The sequence below is a fragment of the Ranitomeya variabilis genome, chromosome 7 (assembly GCF_051348905.1).
Source record: "Ranitomeya variabilis isolate aRanVar5 chromosome 7, aRanVar5.hap1, whole genome shotgun sequence".
Taxonomy (NCBI): Eukaryota; Metazoa; Chordata; class Amphibia; order Anura; family Dendrobatidae; genus Ranitomeya; species Ranitomeya variabilis.
The window spans coordinates 182,235,523-182,247,684 of NC_135238.1; the positions used below are offsets into that span (position 1 = coordinate 182,235,523).

The following is a 12,162-nucleotide window of genomic DNA, read 5'->3' on the forward strand; positions in this document are numbered from 1 at the left end:
ACGGGGCGATCCGCACCGCTGATCGGCATGGGGTCTCTTAGGCTACGTTCACATTAGCGTCATGCGACGCAGCGTCGCAGACGCAACGCACGACGCATCAAAAACGCACGCTAAAACGCACCTTTTTAAACGCACGCGTCGGACGGATGCGTTGTAAAACGCTGCGTTTTTGGTGCGTTTTTGGTGCGTTTTACCAAAAAACGCAGCGTTTTACGACGCATGCGTTGTCAAACAATGATGTAACAATTTAGTGTCTAGACAGTAGATAAACACCACCAATGAATAGAAGAGGGTGGGTCTAGTGTTCAGAAAATAGATAATGCCACCAATGGGTAGATGAGGGTGGGTATTAATGTAATAGTGGTATATATACCCCGGCATAGATTATTTCCAACCATAGAGCATCAAGATGGATCGTCCCATGGAGATTATCTACCTAAAATTTGAGCTGGAATTAGCACTTGCTATTGCATATGCTATTGCCTGTCATGAACAGAGGAAAAGGGACAAACTACGGAGAAGGAGTCATCGGCGTTTTTGGCTACACCCGATAGTGGAAGTCCGAGAGAGTCGTGGAGCCTATCACTGTCTGTTTGGCGAATTAAATGAGAACCAGGATAAATACTTTGAATACACAAGGATGTCACAAAACAGCTTCCGATATCTGTTGCGTCTGGTGGAAGGAACCATTTCCAGGCAGGACACGCAGCTCCGTAAATCGATTTCCCCCGAGGAACGTCTGCTGGTGACTCTACGGTACGTAATGCAATGTGAAGGATTTATATGTTCTTGCCATTTTTTAAACCCTTCACCCCGCGGCCCTTTTTCATTTTTGTGTTTTCGTTTTTCGCTCACCTCCTTTCCAGAGCCAGAATATTTTTATTTTTCCGTCAATATGGCCATGTGAGGGCTTATTTTTTGCGTGACGAGTTGTACTTTTGAATGTCATCATTTTAACATGTCATGTAATAGAAAACGGGAAAAAAAATTTCAAGTGCGGCGATATTGCAAAAAAAGTGCAATCCCACACTTTTTTTTTTTTTGCTAGGTTTACTAAATGCTAAAACTAACCTGCCATTATGATTCTACAGGTCAGTACGAGTTCATAGACACCTATGACTAGGTTATTTTTTATCTAAATGGTGTAAAAAAAAATTCCATGCGGTACTTAAATGCCGCTGTCTGCGTTTGACAGTGGCATAACAGGTTAATAGCCGTGGGTGAATAGCGATTTCACCCGCCGCTATTGCGCGCACGACAGCTGTCCAAACCAGCTGACATGTTGCAACTTTGATGTGGCCTCAGCGCCGGAGCCCACATCAAAGGGGGAGACACGGCATGCACAGTACATGTACGGCGCATGTCGTGAAAGGGTTAAAGTTACGTGTTTTGGATTTGTGGGGTGGGGGATTGTAATTAATAATGAAAAATTCTTTCAAAACAATGTAATTAACATTATTTTTTTTTTTCTTCTTGTCAGTTTCCTTGCTACTGGAGAGACATTGAGATCACTGCATTTCCAGTTTCGTATTGGAGTATCCACACTGTCTGGTATTATTGCCGACACATGCCGTGCATTGTGGGACAACCTCCGGGAGGAGTTTTTACCCCTCCCTACAACAGAAATATGGCAGGCCAACGCCCAAAAATTCGAACAAGTTTGTTCCTTCCCTAATTGTATTGGAGCAGTTGACGGGAAACACATCCGGATTTTAAAGCCTGCACGAAGTGGTTCGCTGTTTTTTAACTACAAAAAACACTTTTCCACCGTCCTCATGGCCATTGCAGGTGCTGACTGCAGGTTTCTTGCCGTGGACATTGGCGCATTTGGCCGTGCCAATGATTCACGGACATTTAAGGAGTCAGACATGGGCCAAAGATTATACGAGAACAATTTTAATTTCCCCCAGCCACGACCTCTTCCCAACACCGAAGGACCGGCCCTGCCATTTGTTGTGGTTGGGGATGAGGCTTTTCAAATGAGTGGCAACCTACTTAAACCGTACTCCAGTCGTGGGTTGGACCGCACCAAAACTATATTTAATTATAGACTGTCCAGGGCCAGAAGAACTGTGGAGTGCGCCTTTGGCATCCTGGCCTCCAAATGGCGTATCTTAGGATCCGCTATAAATTTGAAAATTGAGACAGTGGATGAGGTGGTGAAGGCGTGTGTGGTTCTCCACAATTTCATTATTGATAAAGAGAGAGTCAACGTTGAACTCGATGAACCCATACCAAATCCATTGCCTGATTATCAAGCTAATCCTCTGCGGACAACTGTGGAGATTGCTCATATGAGGGACCAATTTGCTGCATACTTTGTTTCTGATGTTGGCCGTGTTTCATGGCAAGATCACATGGTTTAATCTTTGTGTTATGATGTCATGTAAACACTGTTGTGTCCATGTCATTTAACCATCCTATGTATGGTTATTATATGGTTATTGTTATAATGTCCCCTAATTGTATAATGCGTTGTGTTTTTAAATAAAGTTCTTGTGCCTTTCCATTTTCCAAAAACAAATCTCCCATACGTTTTTCCATAGTTGTGAAATCCAATTTTATTGAAAGTAATGTGTGTCCCCAAAAATTTGTCTGTTCCACAGTTTTGGCGTATAACATAATCGGCTCCCACCTTGTCAACCATTTTTAATCCTGCAGACTATGTGCATATGGAACCTGGCTTGACAAGGAGGGAGACGATCATGTTTGCAAAACTGTACAGAGTGAACACTATTGTACTCAGGATGCTAGAATACGTCCAGAGTCAAATAGTGGCGACACTGTGAACATTGCTTCCACCTCACCTGACCAATATTCTTAAGGTCGGTTTCACACGTCAGTGATTCCGGTACGTGAGGTGACAGTTTCCTCACGTCCCGGAGACACTGACACACGTAGACCCATAAAAATCAATGCATCTGTTCAGATGTCATTGATTTTTTGCAGACCGTGTCTCCGTTTTCGAAACACGGAGACATGTCAGTGTTCGTGGGAGCGCACGTTTTACACGGACCCAATAGAGTCAATGGGTCCGCGTAAAACACGGGCCTCACACGGACATTCTCCGTCTGGGGTCCGTGTGCGTGCAGGAGACAGCGCTACAGTAAGCGCTGTCCCCCCCACATGGTGCTGAAGCCGGTATTCATATCTTCCCTGCAGCAGCGTTAGCTGTAGAGAAAATATGAAGAATAGTGTTACAAATAAAGATCTATGTGTCAGCCGCCCCCCCCACCCCCTGTGCGCCCCCCCGCTGGTGAGAAAATACTTACCCGCTTCCCTCGCTCCTTCCTGGTCTGGCCGCGCCTCCTACTGTATGCGGTTACGTGGGGCCGATCATTTACAATCATGAATAGTCGGCTCCGCCCCTATGGGAGGTGGAGCCACATATTCATGACTGTAAATGATTCGCCCCACGTGACCGCATGCAGGAGAAGCCGCGGCCAGACCAGGAAGCAGCGATAAGTATTTTCTCACCAGCGGGGGGGGGGCGCACAGGGGGTGGGGGGCGCACAGGGGGTGGGGGGGCGCACAGGGGGTGGGGGGGCGGCGTACACATGGATCTTTATTTTAAACATTCAAAATCATTCGCTGACACCAAAAAAGTCACAGCAGGGGCTCAATTGTTTTTACGATTTCAGAAAAGATAACGTTGGTTACACACAAAAAAAAAATTTATCTATACTGAAATCGTTGTCTGATGGTACATTGTAAACTTGACATATTGAGCAATGCTGTTTGTATTTGTAACATCAGAGTACAATGAGCGACAGCCCTATAAACAATGAAAAAAAAATTTGGATAAATATTGTCAGACATTGCACATCAGGTGTTACAAAGACAAGATTTGTGTATACGGCGCAAGGTGTGATTTGGTGCAAACTTTGAGACAATAAAAACAATGGGTTTTTTTTAAAAAAAAGGAACATTTATTTAGGGTACACAAAAAAAAAAGGGAAATGTTATTAGGGGGTACCCACATCGGCAACTAAAGGGGATTGATATCCCACACTTTTTGGGGGTGTTGAGGAGACCGAGGCGGAGGACGAGGGGGAGGAAGCAGCATAGTCTATGACACTAGACGGGATGCCATCAATCCAGCCAGTTGATGTTGGCGACACTAACTCAGCAGGAGATGAGGGAGGAGGGACGACCAGTGTCCTTGGCTGGCTACTCCGGCTCCGGGTAGACCCAGGCTGGGTACTGGGTGTACTCTGTGTAGACCCAGCCTTGGTACTTGTTGTGCTCCGGGTAGACCCGGAGTTTTTTCTTGTGCTACTTTTTGGAGCAGCCATAGCCAAGGTTGGAGTGCTTGTAGTCGTCGTCATCTTCTTCTTCTTTTTCCTCCTCTCTCCCTCTGGGTGTGGGTCGGCTTCCCGTCTGTGTCCCTTTGAAGGCCTGTCATGCTCAGAACTTTCGGGGTCTGTTCTGTGGTGGCGGTGGCGGTGGCGGTGGCCCTCGGCACGCGGAGCTCTGTGGTGGTGCTCTGCAGCAGGAGTCGGAGTCATGGCAGCCAGCGATGGTACTGCGGGCATAGTTGTCGCTGACTGCATGACCCGAGCCTGCTGCAGAGCACTGACATATACATTGTTGCAGCCCTGCATGACCGAAATCTGGAGTTCCGGCGTAAGATGTTCAGCCATGCCCTTGTAAATGGCGTTAAAAAAATGTTTGGCCGGCTTCTGGAGCTCCCTTTCGATGATTTCAAGACGACGTTCGAGATTGGACATTTTATCGCACATCGCCTTGAAACCATTCTGAAAAACGGTGCTCAGATGTAAAAATTCGGGCATGACCTCCCTGTCCGAGGCCCGTTGACGCTGTCGGGAAGACCTAAAGGAAGGAGCGACAGAGGCCTCGGCCAGGGGAACATCTGATGGACCGGCTGCCGGTTCGCCAGATTGGGGTGGTGCAGACCTGCTCTCGCTGTGGGATGGCTGCGACTGTTCAGATGGCGCTTCACAAAGTACCGCTCCAGAGGGTCGGACAGTCTCGCGGGTGCTGCTGTGTGTTCTGTGAAAACATAAGGAAACCTTTAGTATACTAAATATCACATTTAACATGCGTCATTAATTAACTTTACCGCCAGATATCCATTGCTGCCATTAATATTAACCTATTTTTAATATTGACACTGCATATGCACCATCAATATTAAAAAAAAAAATGTATTTATTAAATTCACAATAGTCACCCATGGTTGTGGTTTGCAACGCCACACAATTATGCTTCAGTTGGAACTGCCATGACGTCACGGTCCTGTGACCGCGACGTCATCACAGGTCCTGCGAGCTGAGTAACCATGGGAACATAACCTGCTTTGCAGTGGAATGTATGCCGTATCGATTATATTTTACTTGTTTGTGTCTAAAAAAATCGCGGATACACCTGGATAGCCACTATACTACTCCACTATTAAATATTGGCTGGGCATGTCCAATCTACTGTGTTCTGTATACTTCGGATTTCAGTGAAATGGCTAGTAAGTCAAGGTCAACATTTTAGTAATCCCAGAAGGGAGGCGCTGCTGTGTCAAGTGTGAGAAGACCATAAATGAATAAAAAATTCAAGGTCAACGAGGCGTGAAAAGTAAAAACACAATACTTTATTCACTTCAATCAGAAGCCGAGGATGAAACATCAGCACAATACAATAAAAACACTATGTACGCGTTTCAGGTCTGATGTTCCCTGTCACCTAAAACGCGTAGATAGTGTCTATTGTATTGTGCTGATGTTTCATCCTCTGCTTATGATTGAAGAGGATAAAATTATGTATTTTTTACTTTTCACGCCTCGGTGAGCTTGTCTTTTTTTCTTCCCTTCTATACTTGGTACAAACATTTTAGTAATCCCAGAAGGGAGGCGCTGCTGTGTCAAGTGTGAGAAGACCATAAATGAATAAAAAATTCAAGGTCAACGAGGCGTGAAAAGTAAAAACACAATACTTTATTCACTTCAATCAGAAGCCGAGGATGAAACATCAGCACAATACAATAAAAACACTATGTACGCGTTTCAGGTCTGATGTTCCCTGTCACCTAAAACGCGTAGATAGTGTCTATTGTATTGTGCTGATGTTTCATCCTCTGCTTATGATTGAAGAGGATAAAATTATGTATTTTTTACTTTTCACGCCTCGGTGAGCTTGTCTTTTTTTCTTCCCTTCTATACTTGGTACTTGCCAAAATAAATGGCTGGGCAATAAACTACGTGGCTGGAAGGTAGTATGTGAATAGGAATGTTATAAAAACTAGGTGTGTGCATAGGTACTATACTTACGCTCTGCTTACAAGGACCGGTCGCAAGAACTGCAGTATACGGTTGTACTTGTACACCGAGGTCCTTGAAGCGGCAGCACCACTACGACTCTGTCCCTCCTTTTTCAGGCCCCTCTTGAAACGGTCCTTCATGGAGCGCCATCTGGTCTTCAATTGTTTAACTGTGTATAAATTTAAAAAAAAAAAAAAAGTTTTAGATAATATTTTGAAAACGATTACGCAACCGTGTGCAATCCCAATAGAAGACATCACAGACGGTTGTGTAATCCTGGCATGATGGGTCACAGCAGCATTTTGTAAATACTTACGGAAACTATCTTTGGCCTTGGGTGAAGCGCTGTCGAAGCCATCCCACAGCAATAGTGCCACCTCTATCCACAGACGGCGCAATATGCCCTGGTCCGCGTGCCGGGGGTCACGGCTGTCCCACAACGGGCCCCGTTCTTCAATGGATGCCACCATCAGGTCAATATCCAGTGGTTCATCCAGGGACCGTTGTGAAACCTAGAAAAAATGGTAAATATTAATGTTTGAAAGATCTAAAAATTGTCCCTACCTCCTCCACCGCCACCTACTACACAGAACACCACAACCTCCCACCACCCCCCATACCTGCCAAAAAAAAAAAGTTAAACAAAAAAAATTAATAGGTTTGAAAAAAATTCTTACTCTCCGTGATGCAACCACAGCTTGGCCCCGTGGTCCCTGCTCCTGCTCCCTCTCTTCCTCCTGGTTCTCCTCCTCACTTGAAGAAGCCTGCAAAATAGTTTACCAAAAAGTTGAGTGACCCATCTACAAATGACAGCGAATAGTAAGCAATAGTAGATCATGTACTCACCGCTCTCCTCAGCGGTGGGGTGTTGCTCGACTCGCTGCCGCTGGCCATGACTAATGCAATTCTGAAATAAAGAACAAAATAACATTGATACTATGCTCCTATGCACAATCCAGCAATAAATAAAAAAAAAAAAAAAAAGTCATTTAAACCACAAAGAACATTGCACTCCAACTGAACTAACGCTGAGCAAACAACACTGCCACATTGATTAAATTAAAGAAACAATGGCAGAGACAACCCAATGCCAGAGTACAAAAGCCTAAAGATAAGAAGACTAATCTACAACAGACCCAATGTAGTAATCCCAAGTTTTTTTTTTTTTTTTTAAAGTACAGTATGCACGGAGCAACACAAAAAAAACAATATTTTTCTGAAAGTTAAAATTTAACAACCCCGAAAAATTAAGGGCAGAAACATTAATAACAAAACAAACTTTACAATAAAACCGACAGGGCCGGAGACAATAAAAGGGCCAATACACGCCATACCTCACAACCATAAACATACAACGATGTCTTTACACAACCACAGTGCTGAACATAATACACAACTTGCAATAAAAAATTAATAAATGTAATAAAAGGGCTCAGAATCATTCTATACTACCATACTTTACAATAAAACCGACAGGGCCGGAGACTATTAAACGCCATCATATAACGCAAGAATAAAACATCACAACTTAATACAAAAAACACCACCAAACCAATAAATGGAAACGAAAAATCTACCCTGGAAAGAACAATAATCAAGGCCGCAGACCATGAAACGCCATCGTATACAACGCCATACATCAGAACCAGACCAAAAATACCACAATATCCTAACCACAGTGCAGAATATAAAACACAACTTGCAAAAAATTTTTTAAAAAACATGGAGAAAATGCACAGAATCATTCTATACTTACATCTCTGGACAGCGGATGAATAGAAGTCGTCTTCTGGAGATGTGCCTGTGGTGTCTTGCCTCAAGATGCTGCAGCAGAAGTGACAAACAATCCAAAATTTTCTTTATATATGGGGGATGTTTTTCTCACTGTTTGCACCGTCTAGACATTGTCTAGACACTTTTTTGTTTCATTTTAGCTAACGACGCATGCGTCGCACAACGCACGCACGACGCACACCCGCGACGCAAGTGCGTCGTCAATAGGTTTCAATGGGAAATTGTAACGCATTGACGACGCACGAGCGACGCAAGTGCGACGCGCGCGTTTTTTGAACGCAAGAAAAATGCTACATGTAGCGTCTTCGACGCCACCCAGGTGCGGTGAAACGACGCATGCGTCGTGCGTTTTACCGAAAACGCACAACAACGCAACGCATGCGTCCCCAATGAAAAAGATAGGGGCGCATGACGCATGCGTTGTCGTGCGTCGACGACGCTGCGTCGCATGACGCTAATGTGAACGTAGCCTTAGGCCGCGTCCGGCCTCCTCCCACTTCAGGACCACTGGTTAGTTCTGAGGTCCCCCAGGGTCACAAATACCGACCTGATGTTGACACCCCAATCGGCATAGCACAGGGCAGCCCAGAACACCTGGACTCGAACGCTCCAGCACTCAGCCTCCCTGGTAACTAGGATTACAGGCGCACGCCACCGCGCCCGGCGATTGTCTAGTGCTGCTATTACTGACTAGAGGCTGCAAGGAGCCGTGACGTCATCGGGAGCCACAGCGCCATCTAGTGTCTGCAGGATGAACCTGCCATAAAGTCAGTAACATAAGTCAGTATACCGCTGCAACATGGTCACAAATCACAGTAACATCAGAAATAACCTCAGAAATACTCTGACACCGGAGTCTGATACTTGATTCTGATACCTGACTTTCACATATCAAAGTCACAAATGAAAGTCAAACCTCAGAAATACTCTGATACCGGAGTCTGATACTTGACTCTGATACAGGAAATTAGTAAAATTAGTAAAATTAGCAAAAATTAGTACCTGGGATCACTTGACCTTGTGGTGCAATGGTAAGGCCGACGGCTGTAGTCTCTAGACGCAGGATCCATTTTTTGTTGGCCGGATCCTTTTATTTTTTCCGCCGGATTGGTTTTATCTTTCTGCCGGATCCGTTTTTTCCACCGGGTCCGTTTTTTTCCGCCGATCCGTTTTTTTTTTGCCTAATCCGTCGTTTTTTCGCCAGTCGGTTTGTTTTTGCACCGGATCCGGTTTTTTTACGCCAGATCCGTTTTTTTTCGCCGGATCCGTATTTTTCCGCCGATCCGTTTTTCCGCCGGATCCGTATTTTTCCGCCGATCCGTTTTTCCGCCGGATCCGGTTTTTTTTCCGCCGGATTCGTTTTTTTTCCGCAGATCCGGGTTTTTTTTGCCGAATCCGTTTTTTTTCCCGCCAATCTGTTTGTTTTTCCGCTGGATCCATTTTTTTTCCGCCGATCCGTGTTTTTTTGCCGAATCTGTTTTTTTCCGCCAATCGGTTTGTTTTTGCGCCGGATCCGTTTTTTTACACCAGATCCGTTTTTTTTTGCCGGATCCGTATTTTTCCGCCGATCCGTTTTTCCGCCGGATCCGTTTTTTTTTTCCGCCGGATTCCTTTTTTTTCCGCAGATCCGTTTTTTTTTGCCGAATCCGTTTTTTTTTCCGCCAATTTGTTTGTTTTTCCGCCGGATCCGTTCTTTTCCGCCGATCTGTGTTTTTTTGCCGAATCCGTTTTTTTTCCGCCAATCGGTTTGTTTTTGCGCCGGATCCGTTTTTTTTTACCCCAGATCCGTTTTTTTTTCGCCGGATCCGTGTTTTTACGCCGATCGGGTTTTTTTTGCCCCGGATCCATTTTATTACAAGCCAGATCCGTTTTTTTTTCCGCCGGATCCGTTTTATTTTTCTGATCCGTTTTTTTTGCCGACTTTGTTTTTATCCCGCCAATCCGTTTTTTTTGTGCCGGATCCGGGTTTTTTTTTACGCCGATCCGTTTTTTTTTTGCCGAATCCGTTTTGTTCCCGCCGATCGGGGGTTTTTTTCGCCGATCCGGTTTTTTTTACCTAATCCGTTTTTTTTCGCCGATCCGTTTTTTTCCACCTAATCCGTTTTTTTTTACGCCAGATCCGTTTTTTTCTGCCAGATCCGTTTTTTTCCGCCGATCCGTTTTTTCTTTTTGCCGAATCCCTTTTTGTTCCCACCAATCGGGGTTTTTTTTGCGCCGGATCTGTTTTTTTGACAAGCCAGATCCGTTTTTTTTCCAATGGATCCGTTTTTTCCGACGGATCCATTTTTTCCTGCTGATCTGTTTTTTTTGTGCCGGATCCGTTTTTTTCCCGACGGATCCATTTTTTTCCGCCGGATCCGTTTTTTTTCGCCGGGGATGTGCATGTCTTCAGTGCCATCTCACAGATCTGCGGAGCATCATTTCTCTCTGTAAGTTATACCTTGATTCAACTTGGCCAAGTGTTTTTGCAGTACCATTATATCTCCATCCATGATTTCTCAAGCACTTTTCCAAAATTGTGTAGTCAAGCTAAGTGAATTCACTATATACCTTTCTGTTATTTCATAAGCAGTTGCGATGATCGGCATCTTCTCTGAAGTACTGATGAAAACACAATCATTTTACTTCTTTTCAAGAACAGGTTAGTGCTTCTATTGGTTTCTGTTCTAACTTGGCTTGTCCCATGACTTCTATCTCACTAATGCTACAAGGGGTTTTCCATTCTCTCCCAATGATGCAGCAGCATGTCTCCCCAGTGTCAGACCGGGGTGTTTAGAGCCCAATAGACGAATGCGAAGGGTCACCTCACAGCTGCAAGAAAAGATTTTCTTTTTGCTCTTATGCTCAAGGACCAAGTGTTCTACCATCTGAAGTTGCCTGCACTATTACAATATATTTTTGGATTCCATACGGCAAACAGCATAATAGAAAAGAAATCTAAATGGCTGATTCTCCTTTTGGTTAGTGACGTCACATCTGTGAAAATATCGAATCAAAATTATTCAAAAAGTGATACACACTATATAATCATATAATTAAAAAGTAAAGGCTGTGACTAGTGTTGAGCGATACTTTCCGATATCGGAAAGTATCGGTATCGGAAAGTATCGGCCGATACCGTCAAAATATCGGATCCAATCCGATACCGATACCCGATCCCAATGCAAGTCAATGGGACGAAAATATCGGAATTAAAATAAACCCTTTATACACTTGTAGGTTCATTCTACATGAAGGAAAACAACTAAGAATAATGTAGGATGTATTGGGGGACGTGGCGGAGATATTAAAGGCACCGAGGTTTAGCCCAATGTAATAGAATAGCAGGATTTTTTATTTTTTTTTATGACGTTCGGCGTTAGAAAGAATTTGACTATGTTAATTTTTTTTTTTTTTATGTCAGATATTGATGTTTCACTACTTCCACGCCCTTCACCTTCTTTTTTACTTCTCCCACGCTTTCTTCTTCATTATCCTCATCATCAGCTTCTTTGACATCAACTTCTTCACCTTATTCATCTTCTTCTTCATCTTCTACCTATTATTTTTTGGGTTACATTGTTCATATTCTTTTTATTTTACTATTATCTTCATCATATTCTACTTCTTCATCATATTCTTATTTGTGACAGGCATTCCCGTAGTTGTTATCTATAAAAGTTTGAAGATTACACCTTCCGTTCTGCCTGTCACAAAACAGTTACATTTGTCCGCGTTCAGTTTGGCCTGCAGCATCAGGCTTTATCCAGGGGCACCACGAGGAGGAACGGACTCACCCCCATACACTGCTTAGTCTTCTTCTGCTTATAATTTAGATAATATTTTTTGCTCTGATATTTAGTGTTATGCTTAATGTCCTTCTGCTCTTTGTTCTGCAGCCTCTTGTTCTTCTGCTTCTCGGTCTTCCAGGTCGTCGTCGTCTCCAGGGTCGTCGTCTCCGGGGTCGTCGTCATCGGGGTGGTCTCCGGGGTCGTCATCATCGGGGTGGTCTTCAGGGTCATCGTCTCCAGGGTCGTCGTCATCACGGTGGTTGTCGTCTCTGGTGTCGTCATCTTAGGGGTGGTCTTCCGGGTCATCGTGTTTAGTCTCTTGAACT

The 12,162-nt window shown here is 44.2% G+C and overlaps 1 protein-coding gene across 1 annotated transcript; it reads right to left on the reverse strand.

Moving 5' to 3' along the window:
* Positions 1-3,965: 3,965 nt before the first annotated feature.
* Positions 3,966-8,535, reverse strand: LOC143786273 (uncharacterized). The gene is made up of 6 exons (XM_077275549.1): positions 8,029-8,535; positions 7,119-7,179; positions 6,950-7,036; positions 6,589-6,784; positions 6,282-6,441; positions 3,966-5,013 (listed from the first exon to the last, which is right to left on the reverse strand). The coding sequence occupies exons 2-6, from the start codon at positions 7,164-7,166 to the stop codon at positions 3,966-3,968; spliced, it is 1,539 nt and encodes a 512-aa protein (XP_077131664.1). The 5' UTR covers positions 7,167-7,179; positions 8,029-8,535.
* Positions 8,536-12,162: the final 3,627 nt, after the last annotated feature.

Coding starts and splice junctions, on each gene's coding strand:
- LOC143786273 (XM_077275549.1), bottom strand. CDS start 7,166: ATGGCCAGCGGCAGCGAGTCGAGCAACACCCCACCGCTGAGGAGAGCG. Junction 6,442..6,588: donor CAAGGCCAAAGATAGTTTCC/GTAAGTATTTAC, acceptor ATTTATACACAG/TTAAACAATTGAAGACCAGA. Junction 5,014..6,281: donor CCGGTCCTTGTAAGCAGAGC/GTAAGTATAGTA, acceptor ATGTTTTCACAG/AACACACAGCAGCACCCGCG.